General features: G+C 43.1%; 1 protein-coding gene across 1 annotated transcript in view; it reads left to right on the plus strand.

The window, feature by feature from the left end:
* Positions 1-27,564, plus strand: part of LOC126418797 (sorting and assembly machinery component 50 homolog B) — a 115,781-nt gene that overhangs the window by 11,604 nt on the left and 76,613 nt on the right. The window contains exon 4 of the mRNA XM_050085731.1: positions 13,335-13,553. Coding sequence (XP_049941688.1) covers positions 13,335-13,553 — 219 coding nt within the window. The remainder of the gene's footprint in view (positions 1-13,334; positions 13,554-27,564) is intronic.

A 27,564-nucleotide genomic window follows, 5' to 3' on the forward strand; every position in this document is an offset into this window, starting at 1 on the left:
TATTGAAACTTGAGCTGCTTCTACTGGATGACTGTAATAGGGATCTGGTCTTCTAAAGATTCCTTTCACAGACCTCACATTTCGTGATTTGCCTACCATGTACTTTGATACTGATGAAATGTGATTCAAAATTGTTTTCTTTGAAAATGTCTTAGGAATAATAGTTAAAACTTGCACCTTTTTACTGTTGGATGCACAATATTCAACAGCTGAATTGATATTTGTGAAAAATTCCTAGCAAGAGGTGCTAGAGTGATTTGGTTCATTTTCTTCTGAAGATGAAATTTCTACTTTGAAGAGTGTGGTCAGTTTTACTGTACTGTATTCATCCATAGCTGTAGCAATTTCTCTGCGCTTTCTTGATGCCTAGAGACTTCACTGTCAGTACTAACACCTACCTCTGTATTCGACTAATTCAAGGTATTTAATTCTTCCTCTATTGATGCAAAATCAGCATCATCTGCACCATGGGAGTTCACCTTGTTCAGATATTGTCATTGTTGTTATTCTGTCAAAACACTTAGAACACAAAGAGTTGTCACTGGAAACCTCTTCACTTTGAAACATAGACTTCAAATGAGAACACTTATTCCCAACCTGAACAAAGTTTGCTTTTCTTTTTTTGTTTGTCTTATATATTACTCTTTTATGGTTATGCAAATAGTCAGCACACTTCACTCTCCTGTCCGCCCCTGGTAGCTGAGTGGTCAGCGTGATGGAATGTCGTACCTGACGGCCCGGGTTCGACTCCCGGCTGGGTTGGAGATTTTCTCCACTCAGGGACTGGGTGTTGGTGTTGTGTTGTCCTTATCATCATTTCATCCCCATTGACAAGCAAGTTGCCGAAGTGGCGTTAACTCGAAAAATTTGCACCAGACGAATGGTCTACCTGACAGGAGGCCCTAGCCACACAGCATTTCCATTTACTTCACTCTCCTGTGGCCCCAGTGAGAAGACAATTCAAACTGTGTCAACTGGCAAATTCCTCACAGAAGCACAGAACTCACTGGATGGCCTCAGATTTCTTAGAAGCCTCTTCAGTAAACAAATTAGCATTGAACAACTACAATACAGTAATCTGCAATGAACAACCACGACAAAGAAACTGACAGGGAACTACAACTAAGTGTAAGAAATGTCTGCAACAATGAAAGTGAAAAGAAATAACTGAAACAAAGAAAGTGGTAAGAAATAACTACAAGAAAGACAATAGAAATAAACATTGTAGTGAAGAAATTAGTAAGAAACAACTTCAGTGAACACATACATTACCCTTGAAAGTTACAAAAAATGATTTTTTTAAAAAAGTAAAACCTGTACAACTTAAAAGTAGAAGCTCTCCTATACAGAGAATATAGTACTGCATGGTGCTAATCAACAGAAAAAAATCTAACTTTCCTGGATTGGTATTTTTGAAAAAAAGTTTTTTCTTAAATTAAAGAAAAATTCAAAAGGTGACAGTAAAAGAGCTTTGAGAGATATGTCGAAACGGAGGATTCCATTGTAATCATAAAGCAATTGTCTTTCAAATAAAAAAAACTCTAACAAAATATCTGGACCTGTTACAAAGATACAGCATTTTAAAAAAATTTCTGAAATTCGCATCTTCAAAATGGTGTTCACAGTGTCATCTTTGGAGGCCTGTATCTCAGAGCAGGAATTTTTTTTGGAGAAAAAAATACATGTTTCTTACTTACTCCTGAATTTTAACATATGCTAAATTCAATAACATCTGAGACTATGAAGGTAACGCCCCTGCCTGGAGTGATATGGATTATGCCTCAGGCAGACTGCTGTGAACTTCCCCACAACTTGCACTTGCCAGTCATTAGTTATTTTGCTGCCCAAGTAGCAAAAGTCCCCTTCAAGTGTCTCATTTCTGAACCTAATTCCCTCAGTATCACCTTATTTTATTTGACTATATTTCATTATCCTCTTTTTGCTTTTGTTTGTGTTCATCTTACATCTTCTGTTTAAGACACTGCCCATTCTGTTCAACTGCTCTGCCAAATTACAATGTCATCGGCTAACCTCAAAATTTTTATTCTTCTCCCTGGACTTTAATTCTTACTCCAAAGTTTTCCATGGTTTCCTTTGCTGCTTGCTCAACGTACGGATTGAATAACATCGGCGGTAGGCCACAACCCTGTCTCTCTCCCTTCTCAACCACTGTTTCCTTTTCATGCCCTTTGACTCTAAGGCTGTCTGTTTTCTGCACAAGTTGTAAATAGTGTTTCACTCTCTATGTTTTACCCCTGATGCCCTCAGAATTTCAAAGAGCATGTTCTGGTTAACATTGTTAACAACTTTTTGTAAGTCTACAAATCCTGTAAATTTCTTGAGAAGTGGTAGGGTCAGTATTGCCTCATGTTTTCCTAGATTTCTCCAGGATCCAAACTGCTCTTCCCCCAACCAATTTTTTCATTCTTATGTAAAGAATTCGTGGTGATCTTTTGCAGCCATTAATTATTAAACTGGTAGTTTGGTAATATTCACACCTGTCAGAACCAGTTTTCTTTGGAACTGGAATTACTATGTTCTTCTTGAAGTCTGAGGGTATTTCACCTGTCTCATACATCTTGCTCACCAGATGGAAGAGTTTTGTCATGGTTGGCTCTCCCAAGGCTATCAGTAGTTCTAATGGAATGTCATCTACTCCTGGGGCTTTGTTTCAAATTAGGTCTTTCAGCGCTTTGTTAAATTTTTCTTGCAGTAACATATCTGCCATCTCATCTTCATCTACATTCTCTTCTATTAACATAACATGTCCCTTGAGAACATCTCCCTTGTACAGAATCTCTGTATACTCCTTCCACCTTTCAGGTTTCCCTTCTTTGCTTAGTACTGGTTTTCCATATGAGCTCTTGATATTGATACAGGTGGCTCTATTTTCCCCAAAGGCCTTTTTAATTTTCCTGCTGGCAGTATGCATCTATTCCCTAGTGGTATATGCTTCTAAATTCTTACATTTGTATTATTGCCATTCCTACTTTGTCAGTTTGCATTTCCTGTCAATCTCATTTTTTAGACGTTTGTATTCCCTTTTGCCTACTTTTACTGTATTTTTATGATGTCTCCTTTCCTCAGTTAAATTCAATATATCTTGTGTTACCCAAGGACTTCTACAGCCCTCTTCTTTTTATCTAGTTGACCCTCTGCTGGCTTCACTATTTCATCTCTCAAAGTTACCCCTTCTTTTTCTACTGTATTCCTTTCACCTGCTCTTGTCAATTGTTGTGTAGTGCTGCCTGTGAAACTATCAATGATTTCTAGTTCTTTCAGTTTGTCAAGGTCTCATCTCCTTAATTTTGTACTTTTTTTTGCAATTTCTTCAGTTTTAACCTACAGTTCGTAACCAATAAATTGTAGTCAAGAGTCCACATCTAACCCTGGAAATGTCTTAAATCTTAAAATCTCTGTCTTATCTTTATTTAATCAGTTTGAAACCTTCCGGTGTCTCTAGGTCTCTTCCACGTATAAAACCTTCTTTCATGCTTTTTAAACCAAGTGTTAGCGATGATTAAATTATGATTTGTGCAAAATTCTACTACACGACTTCCTCTTTCTTTCCAAACATCCAGTCCATATTTACCCACTACTTTTCCTTCTCTTCCATCAAATTCTAGTTCCCCATCACAATTACATTTTTGTCGCCTGTAACTATTTGAATAATTTCTTTTATCATATGTTTCTTCAATCTCTCTATCATCTGTGAAGCTAGTTGGCCTATGGACTTGTACTGCTGTGCTGAGTGTGGGCATTGTGTCTGTGTTGCCTACAATAATGCGTTTACTACGCGGTTAATAGTAGCTTACCTGTGTTCCTATTTTTTTATTCATTATTGAACCTTCTCCTGCTTTACTGCTATTTGACTTTGTATTTATAACCCTGTATTCACCCGACCAGAAGTCCTTCTCCTGCTGCCACCGAACTTCACTAATTCCCACTATATCTAACTTTAACGTGTTCATTTTCTTTTTTAAATTTTCTAAGGTACCTGCCAGATTAAGGGATTTGACAGTCCGCACTATGATCTGTTTCTCCTGAGTAGCCCCTGCCCAAAGATCCAAATGGGGGAATATTTTACCTCCAGAATATTTTGCCCAACACAGTTCCATCATAATTTAACCATACAGTAGAGCGATGAAAAAAAAAATTATGGCTGTAGTTTTCCCCTTGCTTTCAGCCGTTCAGAGTAGTAGCACAGTAAGGCTATTTTGGCTATTACAAGATCAGATCAGTTAGTCATCCCGACTGCTGCCCCTGCAAGTACTGAAAAGGCTGTTGCCCCTCTTCAGGAATCATACACATGTCTGGCCTCTCAACAGATACCCCTCTGTTGCGGTTTCATCTACGGTACGTTTATCTCTATCGCTGAGGCACACAAGCCTCCCCACCTCGGTTCATGGGGTGGAGGGGCAAGAATCACAAAAAACATAAAAGATACTGGCTACCTCCTTGGATTCAAAAAATATGGTTACAAGTTAAATGTTCCCCCTCCTCTTGTTGCTCATTCTTCCACTCCTTATTTTTTGCTTCTTTCTTTGGTTTTACTGATTCCTCCTGGGATTGACTCTGGCACACCCTTGAATTGTCATAAATGTCTGGCATGTGTAGCTGTAGACCTCGTTAGCAGCTGTAGCTTCACTTTCACAGATAACGTGGTTTCAGTAACTTTTTGTGGCTCTTTGTGCCGTGTCAAAAGCTTCTGTCTCCTCCTTTTGGAGTATATGAACTCTACACCATCAACTGGTCCACATTGTATTGAAGTTAAGTTCCCATGTGCTTCACTGCCTCCTCTTGGCTTTCCAATGCCATGGTGTTTGCTTATTGAACCTTTCCCAACTTGTCTCATAGTTCTCACAAATTCTTGGACTGACACTCAGCTCCAGTTCCCTCTTTGCTAAATCGTATTGAATGACAATGGCTTCTTTTTGCCATATACCATCTCGAATGGTGAAAATTCTGTGCTGGCATGTACTTTGAATTCTACACATTTACTACAAAAGATGAATGTGTCCCAGTCGGTATGGTATGAGTTAAAATAATAAGTAAGCATCCTTCCAGTTGTGCTGCCACTTGACTGAGATGAGGTGCACTAGTTCTTAATTTTTTGTCTTTCAACAACTGTCTCAGTTTCTTCATCATGTCTGACATGAAGTCTGTCCATTGATCCATTATTATTGTCTCTGGCACCCCAAACTCCAACACCCATATATTGACAAATGTTTGCATGACTGACTGCCTACTGGTCTGGCATCGACACCACCTCAATATAACATGAAGATGTCTGTTATATTAGCACAAAAGATCCCCTGCTGGAGTTTGGTTAAACAGCTGTAACATATCCAACCCAATAAGTGGAAATAGTTCAGTGTCTTCCAGCAACCTCTGCAGTAGTACTTGTTTCTGACGTAGATCTGCTTCTGATTTGTTAATCTGACCCTCCATGGCCAGACAAAATGTGATCGTGTATTTCACTTAGCTTCTCTGGCACAACAGCTTGTGGTCCTAATCCTGTCTCCTTGCATAACAGCCTGTCACACATGCTGAACTGCCACTGCTTACTTAACTGCTCACATTCTCCATCAGCACTCTGCGCTGCTTGCCACTCGGCAAGGTCTAGTGCGTGTACAGTTTCTACCTTCCTGGTTAGTGCGTCCACATTTCTGTCTCACTTTCTAGTTTGTGGATTACTTCTTACACAGATTCACTGAGTTTTAATGTCCACTGTATAATTTCTTCAAACCTAGTAACCACTTCAAAGCGGCACGGTAAGTCACTCCTCCCAGACAGATAACACCCGAAGTATGTTACTCCATACATCCCTAATGTTGCCACTAAAGTTCCCATTAACAATGTAACTTCCTTGGTGCCAAAATTATCCACATTGATGGTTATTACCTTTCTTCCAACCCCTTTATTGTATGTGTACAATACTTCGTCTTCCTAAACTACATCCAACAAATCATTATCCCCTAGCAGTTCCACTATACACAACTTACCAACTGGTAAGCCAGGCTCCACACTCACTCATACTGACTTCCCAGTGTATTTTGACACATAGTCATGTTAATTAAGCCTTAATGCTTGTGCTTAAGGTTTAACTGGACTGCCTTGTACAACAGACATTCCTCGTCACAAATCAACAGTGATGACATCTTTCCCTAGCTGTAATATTTGCCCACTAAGTTCCTCCACATATCGTCAAAGGTCAATTATAAAATGGTGCTGTAGTAGAAAGTCCAACCCTAGAATCATTCTTTAGCCCTTGATTACATGAGACACCTCTTCTATGTACTGCCTGAAATTGATTGCTTCCAATTGAAAATTCACCATTATCGATCTGACAAGGGAACCTCCCCATCGCACCCCTCTCAGATTTAGTTATAAGTTGGCACAGTGGATAGGCCTTGAAAAACTGAACACAGATCAATCGAGAAAACAGGAAGAACTTGTGTGGAACTATGAAGAAAATAAGCAAAATATACAAACTGAGTAGTCCATGCGCCAGATAGGCAACATCAGGGATAGTGTTAGCGCAGGAACGTCGTGGTCCCGTGGTTAGCGTGAGCAGATGCGGAACGAGAGGTCCTGGGTTCAAGTCTTCCCTCGAGAGAAAAGTTTAATTTTTTATTTTCAGACAATTATTATCTGTCCATCCGTCCGATGCGAGGTAACTGCGCCGTAGTATGGGGACGCTACACCCAAGCAAACATCGAAACACACGACGTCAGTCGACTACAGCGCACGGAAGAGAGAGTATTCCTGCTAACGAGGCTCCCTGGCTGGCAGTTGACTAATCGCTACTTTGGACGAAAGTGCATTAAATACGTGAGATGTATTCCGTGGGCAATATGAATCGAGCAAAACACAGAAACTTTGCGAAAATAAAGAAAGTAAACTTTTCACTCGAGGGAAGACTTGAACCAAGGACCTCTCGTTCCGCAGCTGCTCACGCTAACCACGGGACCACGGCGCTCCTGAGCTCAAATTATCCTTGATGTTGCCTATCTTGCGTATGGACTACTCAGTTTGTATATTTTGCTTATTTTTTTTTCATAGTTCCACATTACGTCTTCCTGTTTTCTCGATTGATCTGTGTTCAGTTTTTCAAGGCCTATCCATTGTGCCAACTTATAACTAAATTTGAGGGGGGTGCGATGGGGAGGTTCCCTTGTGAGTGACTGTACATCATTATCCACTAACTCATGCAAATTATAACAGGATGAGCCCCGTTGCCTCCTTACCCACTAAATCTCTTGAGGCAACCGACACACAGGCCACGTGTCCAGCTAAAACGTATACCTTTTCCCATCTGCTGCACCCATTATGGCACACACTGAGAATGCCTTGTGGCAGTTCTGGGGTGTCCTTCTGAGTTTATGGGTGGTTGTCATTACCCTGATGACTCCTACCATGGTTCCAGCAATACTGCAACTTGCTCCTACCACCCCTACTGTTATTACCATGAAACCACTGATAGTTCATTCCATTCCTATTATTCCATGATAAATGTTATTGCCTCTGCACCTTATATTTGCCACACACACACACACACACACACACACACACACACACACACACACATTTGCTCACTCTCTTATCACTGTCACAACATTGTTCTTTTCGGATTCCATTGCTGGTCTAACTGCTGCGTGGAATCCCTGGTCATTTCAATTGCTAAATCTCTCAGAAAACCATTGAATGCTCTGCTTGGTTTCCTGTAACAACACCCTGTTTGCCTCATCGTCCTGTGTCAGTTTGTATGGATCCACATTAATTTTGCTACTCGTGTTCACAAAATCCTCTAGTGCTTCATTAGGCCTTAACTGATTACAAAAAACTGCACACTATTTTGTTCCTTACATATTTGCACCAATCCTTTTCCAAGCTGTTCAAAAGTTTCTGGCTTGTCCATTGCCTCTGTGCATCATACAAAGGACTTTGCTTCTTCTGACAGTGACAATCTTGCAATTTGAAATGACTTATTGTCCAACAAGTCCTCTCTGCTGATGACAAGAGATCCTCCACAAACTATAACACATTCTTGGATGACTATCACAAAAGGAAGTAGCAACATTTGCAACAGCTCGAACAATCCCTATACTCTGCAATTTTTACAACTCTAACTTCTCATTTTTCTCTACTAGCTCATTATTCGCAAATGTATTGTCTGTTCTTAACCAAACTACCTGATCAACTAACTATTGCATAGCTTCCTCACCAGTGAGAGCTTGTGTGTCTGATTTTGTCATAGCATCAACCATATATTTACGAATTCAGTAACAACTCAACAAGAACAGAACACTCCTTAGTTAACAACACTATCACAATTATTTCTTAAAATCAATAGCCACCTGAACTCCCTGCACTGTCTCACCATACGATCAAAACAATGATTTGTAAAACAAACAACTGCAAGAAATTTGCCACTAGGGGGCAGAATGCCTAAGTAAATTGCACTGTGCACATTATACGAACTCTAGCCATTGATCCTTAGAATTACCATTAAACCGGGATACGTCCACCGGTCCCTGTGGCCTCACCAAAGTACTTTACATTCATGATGACCTGTAACTCTCAACCCCCATGATAGTCACCAATAACTCTCAACCCCCATGATAGTCACCAAAACACAAATAGTAGTCTCATTCATCCGCCAGTGAAGATCTGTAGGTTGCGGTTCGGATGTTGTTCTGTGGGGTCGGTACAGCCCCCGCTGTCCACAGACGGCGACTTCAGTTCTTCTGACTCTGCTCTGGAGAGTTGGGGCTGATTTCTGTTGCGACTCTATAGGGTCAGCAGTGGAGCAATCAGTTGGTGGGGCCTGGTGACAAACTGGTAAAAGAGAGAAGTATTTTATTAGACTTCAAATATGTGTCTCGTCGTTGACAGTGTGAGGCAGTCACACCCCACACTGGTGCGGCAGACCGACGATAGCCAGCAAACGGCTGTCTTCCACCCCAGCGAAGAACTACACACGTCAGCACCCTGCGTCGCTGATGTCAGGCTGAGCAGCCTGCACTCTGTAGCGCGTCGAGGTCCTGATGTCAGTGGTGTGTTCCTTCTTCTTTCTGCGACCACATTCTGTTGCCAAGCACCCACAACTGTGTGACTGAGGTCTGTTTCACATACATCGCACAAAAGAGGGAAGACAGTCTTGTGCGGGACACGACCCACTACCATGTGGCAGGAATCTGGTGACGACAGGTCAGCAGTGCTGTGGCACCGAGTCCCAGAGAAAAGACTTAGTGCAGGTGGCAGCTGGCCTGACCCAGTCTCAAACCTGTGTCTGCAGCTGCCAATGCCCAATTGTCCCGTCATCTAATGTGGCCCTGATGTTGTTGTGGTGATGCTAGAGCCTGAAAAAACTGCTCCAAAATTCACAGCTCTTTATACGGCTCCAGGGTGCGTTTGTTGCACCATTATGTAGCCCCAGTCACTTATCTCATAAGTCACCATATCTCATGGTGCAGATTTTGCTGAGCACAGCTAGACCATCTCGCAACCCTTTTGCGTATTTGTTAATATAACGTACATGTTGCCACACTGCGCTTACCGGGTGGCAGTAGCTAATGCAATGCTTCACGGTGGCTTTCTTGCAAATTGCTACACATTTCACTTAAAACTAGCTAACAACACTACACCATCAATGGCAGGGCCGCATGTGAATGCGATCGTGTTGCCTACCGGCTTAGCCGAAACCATTTTGCAGTGTTCTATATGGGTATGGCCACTAAGAAGCCGTCTGCCTGCATGTATGGCCATTGCCAAAGTGGCAGAGAGACAGCTGGTCCACCAAATACCAAGCATGCTGCCTAACACGGTGTGCTGAATCACAGTCTGTGCCATTTAGATCTCTTCAGTATCAGCTTTTCTGAATTATATAGGTGGGACCCTCACTGCAACATATGGTTTGTTACGCACCCCCTTCCCCCTTTGCACGCCCAACCCTTTTTGCCTCCCCTTGCCACAACTTTCGCTAGACCCTGTCCACCAGCTGCCTTTATCTTCTTTATTGTTCCCACTTCAGTGTCAAACTTGGCTTCTACCCCCCCCCCCCCCCCACCACCACATTTGAGGATTACGGTAATCCTTTCCCTTTCTCTACTGCTTTCCTCTCTCTCTCTCTCTCTCTCTCTCTCTCTCTCTCTCTCTCTCTCTCTACCCCAGCACAACTCTCCTGATTCTGTACCCAACATACCATCATCCTGCCCCCACCACAACAGTGCATACTCGCACAGCTGTGAGGCTGCCTGCCATCCTAGGTGGTGGTAGTGGGTCAAGAAATACAGGGCTATTACAAATGATTGAAGCGATTTCATAAATAGAAAAACGCATAAAGTTTTGTTCCGCTGAAGCCGCACTTCAGGTTTCTGCCGCCAGAGCGCTCGAGAGCGCAGTGAGACAAAATGGCGACAGGAGCTAAGAAAGTGTATGTCGTGCTTGAAATGCACTCACATCAGTCAGTCATAACAGTGCAACGACACTTCAGGACGAAGTTCAACAAAGATCCACCAACTGCTAACTCCATTCGGCGATGGTATGCGCAGTTTAAAGCTTCTGGATGCCTCTGTAAGGGGAAATCAATGGGTCGGCCTGCAGTGAGCGAAGAAACGGTTGAACGCGTGCGGGCAAGTTTCACGTGTAGCCCACGGAAGTCGACGAATAAAGCAAGCAGGGAGCTAAACGTACCACAGCCGACGGTTTAGAAAATCTTATGGAAAAGGCTAAAGCAGAAGCCTTACCGGTGAATTGTCGGCGCGGTTGCAACAGCTCCTGGAAGAGGATGCGTTCAGTGCGAAACTTGTTTTCAGAGATGAAGCAACATTTTTTCTTAATGGTGAAGTGAACAGACACAATGTGCGAATCTGGGCGGTAGAGAATCCTCACGCATTCGTGCAGCAAATTCGCAATTCACCAAAAGTTAACGTGTTTTGTGCAATCTCACGGTTTAAAGTTTACGGCCCCTTTTTCTTCTGCGAAAAAAATGTTACAGGACACGTGTATCTGGACATGCTGGAAAATTGGCTCATGCCACAACTGGAGACCGACAGCGCCGACTTCATCTTTCAACAGGATGGTGCTCCACCGCACTTCCATCATGATGTTCGGCATTTCTTAAACAGGAGATTGGAAAACCGATGGATCGGTCGTGGTGGAGATCATGATCAGCAATTCATGTCATGCTCTCCACGCTCTCCCGACTTAACCCCATGCGATTTCTTTCTGTGGGGTTACGTGAAAGATTCAGTGTTTAAACCTCCTCTACCAAGAAACGTGCCACAACTGCGAGCTCGCATCAACGATGCTTTCGAACTCATTGATGGGGACATGCTGCGCCGAGTGTGGGAGGAACTTGATTATCGGCTTGATGTCTGCCGAATCACTAAAGGGGCACATATCGAACATTTGTGAATGCCTAAAAACACTTTTTGAGTTTTTGTATGTGTGTGCAAAGCGTTGTGAAAATATCTCAAATAATAAAGTTATTGTAGAGCTGTGAAATCGCTTCAATCATTTGTAATAACCATGTATATGGAGAGGGAGAGAGGGGGGGGGGGGGGGAGAGAGAGAGAGAGAGAGAGAGAGAGAGAGAGAGAGAGGAGGGAGGGGGGGGGTGAGTCCAGTAACTAACATGTGATGCCTCTCCCATGCTTCCTATTTTATCAGCGGGTTACTGGAAATAATAGTCCCCACTAAGGACATGGATTTACCTGGCACATAAGGTCTGAGGGAACTCAGGATGGACGCACAGTTCAAATATCTGATGAAAAATTTGGAATAATATTTTGCACCAAACCTTAAAATATTCCCAGGCTATCTAGCCATCCTGCACACAGTTCTACAAAGAATTTGGATTTGAGGTGGTATACAAAAAGTCATCGTGAAAGATTTTGATTATTTCAGTAATGGCAGTATCACTTGCACCCTTGCTCATCAATGAATTGACAACAACCTTTTTGTTGCTTGCTGGATACAGTCTTTGCTAGATCTGCATTATTTTTATTTTTTCTGATAGTTACATAATTCTACTATCAAAGCTAATAGAAAGGCTAGAACTAACTACAATTTCTTAAAATTGTACAACATTTTCTGTAATGAATGTGTATTGCAGACAGGTCACTATTCTTCCACAAGCTTTTATAAAATGAATGAAAATTTATGCCAAATTCAGATTTTGACTCAGATTTCCTAGTTATCAGGAGCAGTCACTTTCAATTTATATAATTTCCTCTTCTGTTCATGTGTGATTCTGATTATTTGTACCCACACTGGCAGCCTGTCAATATTGGGGTGTGTTATAATACGTTGCAGGAAATTAGCTTTTGTAAAATGTCATAGATGTGAAATATGTGAAAGTATTTTATGAATTGTTGAAGATGCATGCACTGTACATCGCCTACCTCTGAGAGGCTCTCAAGGCTACTGTTGCAAAGGAATTCTAATGCTCATTACAAATCTAGGCATGTCAAGGTCACACTGCATACTTACAATATTGCAACCGCATCTAAGTAGTGAATTGTGTAGACTGAGCAGCTGATAACAAAAATAGCAACAGCAAGGAGCGAGAATCAAAGTGGGGTGTAGCACAGGGAGCTGAGATCTGTAACCATGAGCTGCCTAGTTTAATAAGGGCGATTATGAGTGATTCTAAATTTCCTGGCTGTCTGTATACTCTTAAATTTCATTGTTAATCTTTCCCACCCTAACAACTAGGCCCTCATTATTTGATAATCTGTCATCAGCAGCTTTCAAACTGAACAATTCACTTAAGACATCAATGGAAATATGTTACAGTGATGCAGCTATCCTATACACTTATTTGCAGAATCACGATTAAAGGTTAACTGAATGAAGAAAGGAGAATTTCTAAGACTTTATTTTCTGGAAAAAAGAGGAAGAAGAAAGAAGGAATATTGGTATGTAACATCCTGACTGTGATGATGATCTCATTAGAGACTGAGCTCAAATGGTACCAAGGAGAGTAAGGAAATAGTCTGTACCAGTATCAACTCATTGTGGGCCGTGCCAGCTGTCAGCACAGCCATTTCCAAATGTGTGTTAACGTGCTTCACATTGTTGACAATGCATGGGAGGTTGTGATACTTAAACGCTTTCACAAAAGACTCATCAGTGCTGTGAGTCTGAAGGTACTGTCTTCACCAGGCCACTGCTGCGATTATAGACTGCATCCTTGTCTGTATTGCTAGTGCCACACTGATTATCATCACTAAATAAGGCCCAGTCAGTTTTTTTTGTATCAGTTGTTTTTTAAGTCTTTTGTTTGTATAAGATGTAATTAATGCTTTTACTTATTATCAATATAGGCTCGAGTGGACAAAATACATGTCGATGGATTAAATCGGACAAAAGATGACATAGTGGTGGAGACCGTGTCGGACTTGTTCAAGGCCCAAGACTTTCAGCAGGTGCTGCTAGGAGCACACAAAGTTCGTGAAAAACTTGACGCTCTGGGATGCTTCCGCAACATCGGTATCTACATCGATATAAGCAGCGGGCCCGGTGCTACTCCACATGGACTTGAGGTATGCCAGTATCTATCAGTTTCTTTGTTTGAAATATGAGATTCATTCTGAATGTTGATAGAATGTTTGGTTATTGAATGCTTGTTGGTATTTTGCAAAAGATAAGTTAGATTAGCAACTGATCTGATGTGTTTTATACCAAACCTCAATGGAGTGACACAGTTAAAAACAGGTAGGAGCCTGCCATCGCAATGTTCTAATAGGGGCTAGAGTGCGATATTGTGCTCTTGGTATTGATCTGTGAGCAAGAGGCTACAGAAGAGTAATTGAATCACAAAAGTTTTCAGAACCTTTGACGATTAAGTGCTTGGCAAACATGGCAACACCAGCCTTTGCGCTACTGTTCCCTTTTGCATGTAGTGAGTCTAACCTCCAATATTTTGTGTTCAATTATGTACACAATGGTAAGAAGAGATGGGCTTCAGCGTGGTGCAGCAACTGTCGTAGGAAAGCTGGACGGGAGCTGAAATGGTTAGTGACAACACGGCAAATGGTAGATTTACGTAACTTGTATTTCTTCCAATTTACGAAGACTCAATACAAACGGTGCAACAGGAAATAGACCAGCTGTCAATGTCAACAAGGATGAAGCACAAATGGAGTCGTAGCATAGTGGCTCCAAGCACGAGTTGGCTGAGTTGCTGCTGCTGGCCATCCTCTATTGCGGTGGCAGAAGACCTTCATGGTACAGAGCCTCTGGAAATGTAGCTTAGCGGACACGCACCATTGGGTCCGCACGATCCCACACGACCATTGTCTACATCAAACAGAAACTTGTAATTCCATTACCAACGTAATGATGCCAGTGGGGTGGTATTCATAAGTGATACCACACAATTATTCTTCATATTCCTCCAGGGGCCCATCTAGTAATGGCTGAATATGGACAAAATGAATCTGAGGACCCCGAGCTGCAGACTTGCCACTTTCAAAAGTCCTCTGCAATCATAAGCTCTGTGTATGCTTTGGCGACCATCGCTGGGCACGATAGTTGTTTGTTTTGCCTGTATTGGAAGCTGGGAACTCTCAACCTTAATGAAGCATGCTATGTGCATATGGGGTGGTTGGCTGTTGAAGTGAAATGATGATTAGCTTGTATCCTCTGAGGCACTTCCCTCACATTAGGTATGTGAGGCTTCGCCTGAGTTGCGGAATGTTCCCGTCGCTGCTGATGAGGAAAAAGTGAAAAACCTTTCAGTGGAAAGCGAACTACAGAGTCCACCAGCAAAATGTATACATTCTTTGGCAGGCTCTATTGAGATATCGATATTGTCATCCAATTTGAGGTAAGAGTGTGTTGTACTATGGTCTTTGGCTCAACAGATGTTAGTACTTTTTTCTCGGTATTGAGGAAACAGGATGGGTGGTCCACACTCGACATTCGAGTAACTAAAATGTATTGTGAAGTGGTTTTTCAAGTTTGATAATGCCGTTGAAGTGCAGTGTCAGTGGAGGTGTGAGTTTGAAACAGAACTGCCAACCTGCCTAACAATTAAACACATAATTGACAAGTTTGAATTGCATGGAATGATTTTTGATATTCACAAAGGAAGATCAGAAAGACAGCGCACAGCCTCAAGTCCTTCATTCGCTCTTGTGTTGGAAATGTTTATTAATTCTCCACAGAACTCTCCTATGCAGTGTGCACATGAAGTGGGGGTTAGCAGTACAAGTATACAAAGAATTCTGAAAGTGCAAAGTGGAAAGTTTACATTCCACAATTACTGCATGCGATTAATAATGATGATCCTGATCACTGAATGCAATTTTGCGAAGGGTATCGGCAAATGATAACTGATAATGAACAATATGTGTCAAAGGTAGTGTGGAGTGATGAGGCACAATCTGAAATGGAACCATGAATCATCATAACATTGTATACTGGACATCGGAAAATCCGCATGTATATGTGGATAAAGTGGTCAATCTACCAGGGATTCATGTGTGGTGTGGACTGTCACCTAGGGGCTTAGTAGGACCCTGTTTCTTTGATGCTACTGTCACTGGAGAAGTGTACATGGAAATGTTACGCACATCAATTTTGCCAGGTATATGTGTGCTTTATGGAGCTGATGAGGTCTTCTACCAACAGGACGGGGTGCCACCACACTACCACCTAGGCATAAGAGCTTTCCTGGATGACAATTAAGATGGCCCATTGAGTTCCCTCCACAGGATCTAATACCTATCGACTTTTATGTGTGGGGAACTGTGAAAGATAATGTCTATCGATGTAAGCCAAACATGCTTTAGGAACTTCGCCAGGAGATTACAGCGACATGTGAAGCGATCATTGACTGATTTAGTTGCAGTGACCGCTCATTGTTCTGTTAAGTATATAGCCGCCAATGGTGAACATTTTGAACATTTAAAGCAACCAAGTGCTATACACAAGGTTATACAATGAGTGTGATCAATTACACTGTTCGACACGGGTTCTATTTCTGATATTAAAGTATGTGCTTCTAGACCATTTTACTGTGGGAAATTCAAATATGTAAACAAAATATCGTTGTCAGAGATACTTTTTATGTAATGTGTATATATATGTACATTCACAATTCATGGCAAACACGGAGACGTTATAGAGAAATACGGGTATGTTGCTGCATCCAGTAGTGATGGAACGTGATAATTTATTGTGCAACAGCAGGTGGGAAGAATCAGACATCATTAGGTTATCCCCGCCACACCTATGTCATTAAGACCACCAGAAACATCTCATCAACTCGAACGGTGACAGCCGGTCGCTGCCTCAGCAGTAAAGCTTCACGCCTCCTAGGGGCAGGTGCATCGAGTTCAAAACAGTGGTGTTAGCCGCTATTTGTGTCAGTCTTAACGAGTGGGTGTTTTGGCTGACAAGTAACTGTCTGTCATATTTCCGAGCACGGTTGAATTTTTTAGTTCCTGTGTGTAAACTGATTGAGCCTGGTGCTGAAGGTAAAACGACTGCGTGTTTTTACACATCAGCGTTTTTCTAGTTCCCTACTATTAATTTAATACAGGTGTATTACCAAAGTGGTGTTTTTAAATTTGCAGAAATGCCACATTGTCGTGGATGTCGATATAAGCCGGACAACTTTTGCTACATCTGTGGGAAGTTAACTTTTGCCAGAAATAGGAAGAAAATTTCTTCAGTCATAAAGAAAGCATACAAACATTACTTTGGAGTTGAGGTAGGATACCAAGATAAAGAATGGGCACCACATTTCTGTTGTGCTACATGTTACTGCAAACTAATTCAGTGATGGAAAGGTAAAGAGAATGTGGCGTTGTTTGCTGTTCCCATGGTGTCGCGGGAGCCTAAGGACCATGTTACTGATTGTTATTTCTGTCTAACAAAAATTCAGGGTTTTACAAACAAAAAGTCGAAGAGGCACATTGTTTACCCAGATCTGCCTTCAGCGAGAATGCCAGTGCAGCATTCCGACAACCTTCCAGTACCTTCAAGAGCTCGAGGTCAAATTCCGAGTGACAGTGAAATAAGTAGTACCGAAGAAATCACAGATGATGATTCTTTATATCACTGCACAAGTGAGTCATCGCCACATTTGTTAACACAGGCAGATTTAAATGATTTAATATGTGACCTAGGACTAAGTAAACAAAAGGCGCAGCTGCTTGGTTCAAGATTACAAGAGTATAATCTACTGCACCAAAGTACTAAAATCAGTGTGTTCAGGCACAGAGAACATGCCTTTATTTCTTATTTTTCAACTGACGAAGCACTGACATTTTGCAATGATGTTGCTGGCCTGATGAAAGTGCTGAACTTCACTTATTTTTCACAGGAGTGAAGACTTTTCATAGATGCATCGAAAACAAGTCTGAAGGGTGTTTTGCTCCATAACGGAAATAAAATACCCTCTGTTCCAGTAGCTTTATGCTAGTTTGACAAAAGAGAATTCTGAATTCGTACAAAGGATGCTAAATTCATTAAAATACAATGAACACAAATGGAAGATATGTGCAGATTTCAAGGTAATTGCTATGGTACTGGGAATGCGACAAGGCTACCCAAAGTATGCCTGTTTTCTTTGCGAGTGGGATAGTCAAGACCGAAATTCTCACTACATGAAAAAGAAATGGCCTAGGCGAAGATGGAAAGTTGGCGAAAAGAATGTACAACGTGAAAGTCTGGTAGCTCCTGAATATATACTACTTCCACCGCTTCACATCAAACTTGGCCTGATGAAACAGTTCGTGAAGCCCATGGATCCAACAGGCTGTGGGTTTGCATATCTAGCTACCAAATTCCCTCGTCTTTCAGCTGCAAAAATAAAGGAAGGTGTATTTGTGGGCCCACAAATCAGGGAGCTGCAGAAAGATGCAAATTTTGAAGCATGTTTAACTGACAAGGGAACCTCCCCATCGCACCTTCCTCAGATTTAGTTATAAGTTGGCACAGTGGATAGGCGTTGAAAAACTGAACACAGATCAATCGAGAAAATAAGAAGTTGTGTGGTACTATGAATAAAAGTAAGTAAAATATACAAACTTAGTAGTCCATGTGAGAGATGGGCAACACCAAGGACCCTGGGAGCGTAATAGCGCCGTGGTCCCGTGTGGAACTAGAGGTCCTGTGGAACTAGAGGTCCTTGGCTCAAGTCTTCCCTCGAGTGAAAATTCTACTTTCTTTATTTTCGCAGAGTTATGATCTGTCCGTTCGTTCACTGACGTCTCTGTTCACTGTAATAAGTTTAGCGCCTGTGTTTTGCTACCGCACCGCAAAACAGTGCGATTGTTATTGAAGGCCCGAGCTATATTTGCTGGATTCATATTGCCCACGGAATACATCTCACATATTTAATGCACTCTCGTCCAAAGTAGTGAACAGTGAACTGCCAGCCAGGGAGCCTCGTTAGCAGGAATACTCTCTCTTCCGTGCACTGTAGTCGACTGACGTCGTGTGTTTCGATGTTTGTTTAGGTGTGGCATCCCCATACTACGGCGCAGTTACCTTGCGTCAGATGGACGGACGGACAGATAATAATTGTCTGAAAATAAAAAAAATTAAACTTTTCAGTCGATGGACGACTTGAACCAAGGACTTCTCTTCCCACAGCCGCTCACGCTAACCACGGGACCACGGCGCTCTTGAGCTCTTATTCTCCTTGATGTTGCATATGTTGCCCATTGACTACTCAGTTTGTATATTTTGCTTATTTTTTCATAGTTCCACACAACTTCTTCCTGTTTTCTCGATTGATCTGGATCCAGTTTTTCAAGGCCTATCCACTGTGCCAACTTATAACTAAATCTGAGGGGTGTGCGATGGGGAGGTTCCCTTGTGAGAAAAAACCGCATGGGACTGTTTCAAGATGGTGTCAGAAAACTTCCTCAGAAGAAGAAGAGGTACTAACTACAAAGCAATGGTGAAGGATATGATCAAAGCATATAAGGATTTGGGGTGCAATATGTCTTTGAAGGTACGTATGATGGACTCTCATCTGGACTACTTCACAGAGAGTTGTAGTGACGTATTGGATGAACATGGGGAAAGATTCCATAAAGATATTTCTACCATAGAAAGGCGCTATGAAGGGAAGTGGGTACCTTCTATGTTAGCAGATTAATGCTGGAATGTCATTCGAGAGAAGAAAGATTCACAATACAAGAGAAAAAAGTGATATGCATTACAAGGCAGTGGCTCATTGTCAATTTTCTGTAATTTCTCATGTCAAATAAATGCTTCAAAGTGTATACACAAAGGTTACTGTGTTATATGGTAGATCCCACCCTCCATTAAAGCGATGAACTTATAACATCATAAAGATGTGCATTTGTTTGCCGAATTTCATCTCACGTTTGCTGCACTAAATCAGAAGCTGAAAAGAGGAATAAAATTGCGATTACTCATAAACTATCGCTGACAGAAAAAAAAACCAAAAACAGTTTTCAATTCGCCACTCAAAATACAACTAGGATCACAATATTTATTATCAGAAATAGAAAAAAAAACGTTTTCTATGTAGAACAGTGTTATTAAATGTAATCTGTCGCCAGTGGAAAAAGGAGGAATCCGAGACAAAGAAAACAAAAGCAAATCTTGTCATATTTGCCAAGGTACTACAATCAACATTAAAGAATTATCCTGATTTTGGCAGGACTAAAGGTGTGACAGGTGTGTTTTCTGAGGACATTACCACTCTGCAAAGTTATATTTGCTGAACTACAGTTGGTTGCAGTACAAATGTATGCATCACAGAAAGTAGTGGTATGTTGTCTATACTTACCCCTGTGTGACTGTGGACGTAGAGGCTCTCAGACATTCTCAAACAACTTCCCCTCCCCTCCCAACTACTCTCCACTCTCCCCCCGCTCCCACCACTCTCCCCCCGCTCCCACACCACTCTCCCCCCGCTCCCACACCACTCTCCCCCCACTCCCACACCACTCTCCCCCCCCAATCCCCCTCCCCTGCTCCCTCGTCTCTCTCCCCCCGCTCCCCCGTCTCTCCCCCCCCCTGCTCCCACGTCTCTCTCCCGCCTCTCCCCCCCCCCCTGCTCCCATGTCTCTCTCCCGCCCCCCCCCCCCCCCGCTCCCTCGTCTCCCCCCCCCCCCCGCTCCCTCGTCTCCCTCCCGCCCCCCCTCTCCCTCGTCTCCCCCCCCCCCCTCCGCTGCCTCGTCTCCCTCCCTCCTGCCCCCTCCTCTCTCCCCCCGGCCCCTCCTCTCCCCCCCGCCCCCTCGCCTCTCCCCCCCGGCCCCTCCTCTCCCCCCCGCCCCTCGCCTCTCCCCCCCACCCCCCCACCCCCCCGCTCCATCGCCTCTCCCCCCGCCCCCCACCCCGCCCCATCGCCTCTCCCCCCCGCCCCATCGCCTCTCCCCCCCGCCCCATTGCCTCTCCCCCCCGCCCCATCGCCTCTCCCCCCCGCCCCATCCTCCCCTGTGGTGCTACAGAAGAATGCTGAAGATTAGATAGGTAGATCACATAACTAATGAGGAGGTATTGAATAGAATTCGGGAGAAGAGGAGTTTGTGGCACAACTTGACAAGAAGAAGGGACCGGTTGGTAGGACATGTTCTGAGGCATCAAGGGATCACAAATTTAGCATTGGAGGGCAGTGTGGAGGGTAAAAATCGTAGAGGGAGACCGAGAGATGAATACACTAAGCAGATTCAGAAGGATGTAGGTTGCAGTAAGTACTGGGAGATGAAGCAGCTTGCACAGGATAGGGTAGCATGGAGAGCTGCATCAAACCAGTCTCAGGACTGAAGACAACAACAACATGTGCTGAAGTAAAAAATTTCGCTGTATTCCGTGTGAAACTGGAGAAATGGCTTTGCAGTTACAATAGCAGAGTTTATAAGTAAATAATTCTAATAGCCAAAACAGATGATAATGATGATGATGTATTTTGAACACAGCTCTGAACAACCTTTTCATTTATTACAAAAGAAAGTTCCAATCTCCTGGGTACTAGGTCTTATAGGAGTCAAGTGGCATGAAGAAGCTGGCTGCTTGGCCAAACAGGCATGCACAGGGCCTACAGTGACACAAGTCACTTAGGGAGGTCATTTGTCAGTGAGAGACTGGGTGTCTTACAGTGCAAAATGACAAATTAAGGGCCTGAAGACCCTAGCAAAATCAAAGATAAGGCACTACTCCTAATGTGTGGCTGCCTCCTGCTGTGAGAGCATTCACCAGTTTTTGATGCTTGCAGCGTACCACTTTCAATGCTTCACATTTTAATTTACTCAATTTTGTATACTGGGAAGAGTGATCTTTTTGGTTCATGTGAGAATTGCTCATCAATTTAGGCAACAATGTGACAAGTGTAACAAGTATTTTAAATTTTTGTTGAATATCATGCCCTCTTCCTAAAGTGTTGGGGGGAGAAGGGGGAGAGGATATTTTATCTAAAGACTATTACAATTTAAACTGCAAAGAAACATGCGTGAATGTGTGTACATGCGCGGGCAGATGTGCACGTGTGCGGGTGCTCACGCACGTGCTTGCGCCCACATATCAATTTGTAGGGATACGAAATGTGGAATGCATATGTTCAGTTGCAGGTAAAGCAGGCAGCAAACTTTGTTTCATTGGTAGAATACTAAGGAAATATGATTAATGTATGCACAAATGAGACTGCCTACAAAATATCGTAAAACATTGATATGTGGGAACAGTACTAAATAGGACTAACAGGAAATAGAGAACATCTACAAAGAAGGGCAGAGGTATAGGATTGGTAAACAGGGTGCGTGGGCTGCTGGAGTGGAATGCTGAACCATTTGAGGATACAAAAATTCATTTTCACCACGTTAATTAAAATAGAGCACTGGTATTAACACAATGATTAATTAGTATTTGCAAATTGTGGTGATCTACACAGATTATTCAATTGTATAAAAGCAATGAGAATAATTAAAAAAATTTTAAAAGAAAAATTACCTTATGGCCCTAAATTTAAACTCATAAAAAATTACTTTACACAAATATAACTTAAACATAACTACAGATCTGAGCTCACTAGGCTATTATCAGGCCTTGTGAATATGAAAAATAACAATGTGTAAAAGCTGTTAGTTAAAAAAAAATACTCAAATAGCAAGATCCCATAAATACATGACTTAACTATTATGGAAAGCATTCGGCAATATTATTTTATGATAGCCTGAAAGATCTACACAGCAATTAGCACATTCTCAACGTTTGACATTCACATTGGTCGCGCGTCTGAATTCTGTGCTTGAGAGCTCAAGTGACAACAGGCAGGAGGGCCTGCAAGCACCAATAACAGCTTCTATAACACACAAACTCAGTATTAATACACAGTTCAAGAAACTACTCAGTAATAAAAAATTTGCTTCTTTCGCACCTCATAGCCTCATTCAACAACTTCATGATGAACTGTGTACCATTTCATTAATGGTCACAGTTATAATGATGGCTCAAAATTAAGCAAACTGCTGTACAAAATTCCATTAGTTTACAATGATAAATAGTGGCCACTATGATGCATTTAGTGCATGATAGGTCATACACTGCTGTGTATAAAATGTTGCTAACTTATCGAATTTTTCTTTAAACTTGAGGGAGGTAGATGTCCCTCTCCAAGTAATGGGACTGTATATACCTCATGCACTTTTGCTCACGTGCACGAATGATAAAGCAAGAAAGAACTGTGCATAACATCTCTCATATCTCATAAATTGTTTGAAATACTGAAAGGAGAGTTTGGTAGATGATAGCACACAGGGAGGAGAGTATTTTGCCGTGCACTTAGTATGCTTGGTCATAAAATATGGCCCAAACTCGGCTGTGTTTTGGCAGCTGATGATACTTCTGCCAGGTGGGGAAGGGGGTAAGAGGTTGGGATAAAATAAATCTCCACTTCTGTTGCAATTTTGGCAGAATCCTATAAAACCTTGTTTTAGTAATGAATGGCTGGAACCAAAGGATTTTCTTTTTACATCTCAATGATCTGAGTAATGTAACAACATTCACACAAGATGGGGCATCATATTTTAGTTCGTATTCTTGTACAGACTGGAGGAATGAATAATGCACCTCTAATACCTTCCAGTTTGTCAAAGATATTGAGAGGATTCCTATAAGTCGAGTGATCACAGCTTCAGATTTATAAAATACTTGTTTTGTCTCAGAGAGAATAATATTATAGTTCAACACCCCAGGGGACTCAGCTCTTACTAGAGTTCATGTGTGGTGCACATGGGCCCCAAGTTATTTTGGACCTTTCTTTCTTCGTGGGCCGCATTCCCTTCCCTGTGCCCCTCCCACCTTCCCCTCACTCCTTCCCCTTTGCCCCCACCGTCCCCCCTCTCTGTGTCCTTCCTTATGTTGGCTCAGTTATCCTGGTTTCTACTGTCTCTTGCAATTTTGTTCCTCTCTCTCCTTTTTTGTATTTTTTGTCCCTCTTTTGGGGTTTGACCTCCCCTTCAAGATTTTCTCTCCATAGTATGAGCCAGCTGGGGAAGAACACCTTACTTAGAATATTTGGCGTGTGGCCATACCACGTCTTCCATCTTTCATAAGACACCATTGTCCTTATAAAGCCATACAGCCAGCATGGTAGCCAGTCCGTGTGGTGGGGTCATTATGTACCCTTTTGGGTGAGCCGCCTGAGAACACAGGGATTATACTTCTGATACCTGAGCTGCTACCTCCTTGTATACACCCAGGAGTGGTTGCTTGTCATTCTGGAGTATTGGAACTCCTAGGAATGACAGCTGTGCGAGACGGCCTATACTGTGTCTGGGTGGCGCCCACAGGGAGAGCCTATGAGATCGGAGTGGGTGGTATCTGGGCAGATGCTTTGCGTATGAAAATAATACTGGCCTTTCTTCTGTGGGTGTCTTTCCGTTGGGAATGGATCTTTTAATGCTGCTTCTTATGATGCTGCACACTGTGGCTACCTCCTGGGAGGAGGGGCTGGCTTGCCAGCTTGTGGTGGAACCCTTTTCCCACTACCTGGTGGTACCAGGACTGATGGGGACACTTTCAGTGTCCCAAGCCATTCTTTTTCATGGAAACTATTGAAGACAGGTTCGGCAAAATAGAGTCTCTGAGTAAGTGATTGGATTCACTTGTTGATTAAAATTTCTTGTGCCACTCAGTCTGCAGCCCTTCGTGCTTGTGTCCATGTTGAAGACATCCTAGTGTCCATTACTCCTTATCTGTCTTTGAATTTGGTTCAGTGTGTTATTTCACATAGGTACCTCATCCTGCAAAGTGATGAGAAACTTCAGGGCAGTCTGAAACGGCGGAGCGTTTATTTTGTTCAGCATGTTCAGAAAGGCTGCAAGAATAATCTCATCAATACCAGTGCTTTGATTCTGGCATTTGAGGGAGATAACCATGCAGAGAAGGTCAAGGGTATGGTTATTGGTGGATGTGAAGCCACATGTCCCGCCACTCATGAGATGTTTTTGGCGTTTGCATTTGAGGAACAGGTCTGTTCACTGTACAGCAGACCCTCTCTGTGGGGAATGTGAATACCCACCCCATGAGGCGTGCCCCTGGGTTCCACTACCTGTGTGTGTTAAGTGTCATCTCCATCACTCTCTACGCTCGCCAGGTTGCCCAGTTTATGAGAGGGAAAAGATCATTTATTCTACAGTGTGGCTTTTCAGTAATATGATCATCGTCACCCTGTGTCTATGACATCTAACTTTTCCTCTGTTACATCCTTTCCCATTCCTCCCTCCTCCTTACTTAGTCCCACCCCCTGTTCTCTCCTCCTCCCCTGCAGTTCTCACACTCTCCCTTTTGGGTACTGCTCCTCCTACTCCACTGAAGAGATGTTCCACTGTATTGGTTTCTGCTGTCGATGGGCAGCCTCCTCTCAGGTACCCCCTCCTTGGCATCTCCCAGACTGGAGGCCTCAATGCTTATCCAATGGAAAGTAATGGATATTACCGTCACCTTCTTGACTTGCAATTTCTTATTTCCTAGTATTCTGCAGCTGGGTTTACCCACCAGGAATCTTATTTTACTGTTGCTCACTCACCGACCCTTTGTGGGTTCCATGATCTCTGTCAGAACCAGGTAGACTGTTTTGGGGCTTCCAGTGGCGTTTCCATGTTGGGCCACACAGACATTGTTTGTACCTGGATTCCCCTTTGTACCACATTGGAAGCAATTTCTGTCTGCGTTCAGTTAGTCAGGAGTCACGGTTTGCAGTCCCTCCTGACGAGCCAGCTATGCCCACTGCCCTAACTGCCCTCCTCCAACAACTCTCCCTTCCCTTCCTTCCTCTGTGGGGATTGTAATGCCCATCATCCCTTCTGGGGCAGTGCTTTCTCATCTAACAGGGATCTCCTAATAGACCAGTTTCTTGTGGACCATGACCTGTGCATTCTTAATGATGATTTCCCTACCCATTTTAGTGCCGCTTATGGCATTTTCTCTGCCATTGATCTTTTGCTCACTTCCACTCGCCTTCTCCTTTCGTTATATTGCCCTCCGCACAGTGACCACTGTGATTGCGACTACTTGTTCCCTTCCTGGCCTCCAATGGCCAGGTTCCTGATGACCACCCTGACTACACCATGGGAGGAGGGCCAGGCTTGCTGTCTTGGGATGAAACACTTTCCCCAATACCTCGTCTGTACTAGGACGAATGGCGACACATTCACCACCACAAAGCCATTGTTTCTTGTGGAGAATATTGAGGACAAGTTTGGTGAAGTGAAGTCTCTTAGAAGCAGTCGGGCTCCCTGTTGATCAAAGCCTCTTCTGTCTCCCAATCTGCAACTGTTTGTGCTTGTGATCATCTTGGCAATATCCCAGTGTCTATTACTTCTCACCCATCTCTGAATATGGTCCAGAAAGTGATTTTTTTTGTAGAGACCTCATCCTGCAAACTGATGAGGAATTCTGGGCTAATCTGGAGCAATGCGGCATTCATTTTGTTCGACGTGTGCAGAAGGGTCGCAAAGATAACCACACTGATATTGGCACCTTCATTCTGGCTTTCGAGGGGGATACCCTCCCAGAGAAGGTCAAGGTTATGTGCTACAGATGTGACGTGAAGCCATATGTCCCACCATCCATGAGGTGCTTTTGGTGCTTGCGTTTTGGGCATATGTCTTCGCGCTATATGGTGGAACCTCTGAGTGGTGACTGTGGGCATCCACTCCATGAGGGAGGCCCCTGTGTTCCGCCACCTGTGAGTGGCAATTGTCAAGACTGCCACTCCCCTCCCTCACCGGGTTGCCCAGCTTACAAAACAGAAAAGAAGATTCAAGAGTACAAGTTCCTGGATCGACTGTCTCATGCGGAGGCTCGCCAAAAGTTTGAGACACTCCATCCAGTGTCATTATATTCCACTTCTGCATCTTTTACATCCTTTTCCCCTCCTACCTCTTCCTTACCCCAGCCCCTCTCCCCTCCCCCTCGCCTACAGTTCCCACGACCTCCCATCCGGGAGCTGCTTCCCCTCCCCACCCAAAGAAGTGCCCCCCCTTCTTCGACACCTTCTGGTGATTGCTCTCCCTTCTGGGACCCTCTCCCCGGTCTCTCTCAGGCCGGAAGACTCTTACCACCATTCGGCCACGAGACGCACCATCTGTGCACCCCAGTGTCGCCTGCTCTTATTTCGGTTGCAGCCCTCCTCCAGCTCTGAAAGAGGAGGAGGAGGAGAAACATAAGTCCAAAGACAAGACCCTCCAGTGCCCCTGGAGGTGCCATCTACCCCTCGCAACCTGAGTCTCCCATCTTATTTATGGATTTCACCCCATCCTTGTCGGTGACGACCGCTGACTGAGTGACATGACCCCTCAGCTTCTTTATGTCTAACCTGTACTCTAGCCACCCAATCATCCAGTGGAATTGCAACAGATACTATTGTCACCTCCCAGAAATACAACATCTTGTCTCCTCCTATTCTGCGTTCCATCTTGTTCTTCAAGAAATGCATTTCCATGATGACCACGGCAGCCAGGTGACTAGCTCGAGTTTTGGTGTTCTCGTAAAGATAAGTCATTTTAGATTATAAAAACATATAGTTTACTACTGATTAAAAATGTGGTAAATAGGTGCATTAGTGTGCCTTTTAAGTGTACCATTAAAGGTTTCATTTTTCTTTACGTAGTATAGCAGAAAATGCGAAAAGATCGTACAGTCATATTTTCTGTTTACGTTTTCCGCAGCAAATCTATAGAATTTCATTTAGTTGTTCTTTGCTCTCTCGAGCAATTTAACTGTAGCGCACCTCTTCATTATTTAACTAGCATTTATGGAAGGTAGTGTAAAGTTTAAGTTGTTATTTCAGAAACTTCGCATGTTTTTGTTTACACACAGTTGCGTATAGGCCAAATTTGTGGAACCATATTTTCGTGTTTATCTGTAGTTTAACTGACTTATTCTTAATATACTATTACGCTTATCATGAGTGTAAAGTGCTTGACTTGCCGTAGAATTGTTAGGTTGGGGCTTTGGTGTGATGGGTGCTGTAGTTTTTTCCATGTGGGTGACTGTAGTGGCGTGGGAATAGGGGAAGTAAATGAGACTCATCAGTGGTTTTGTAGGATTTGTAGTAGAGAT

This window comes from Schistocerca serialis, chromosome 9 (assembly GCF_023864345.2).
Source record: "Schistocerca serialis cubense isolate TAMUIC-IGC-003099 chromosome 9, iqSchSeri2.2, whole genome shotgun sequence".
Taxonomy (NCBI): domain Eukaryota; kingdom Metazoa; phylum Arthropoda; class Insecta; order Orthoptera; family Acrididae; genus Schistocerca; species Schistocerca serialis.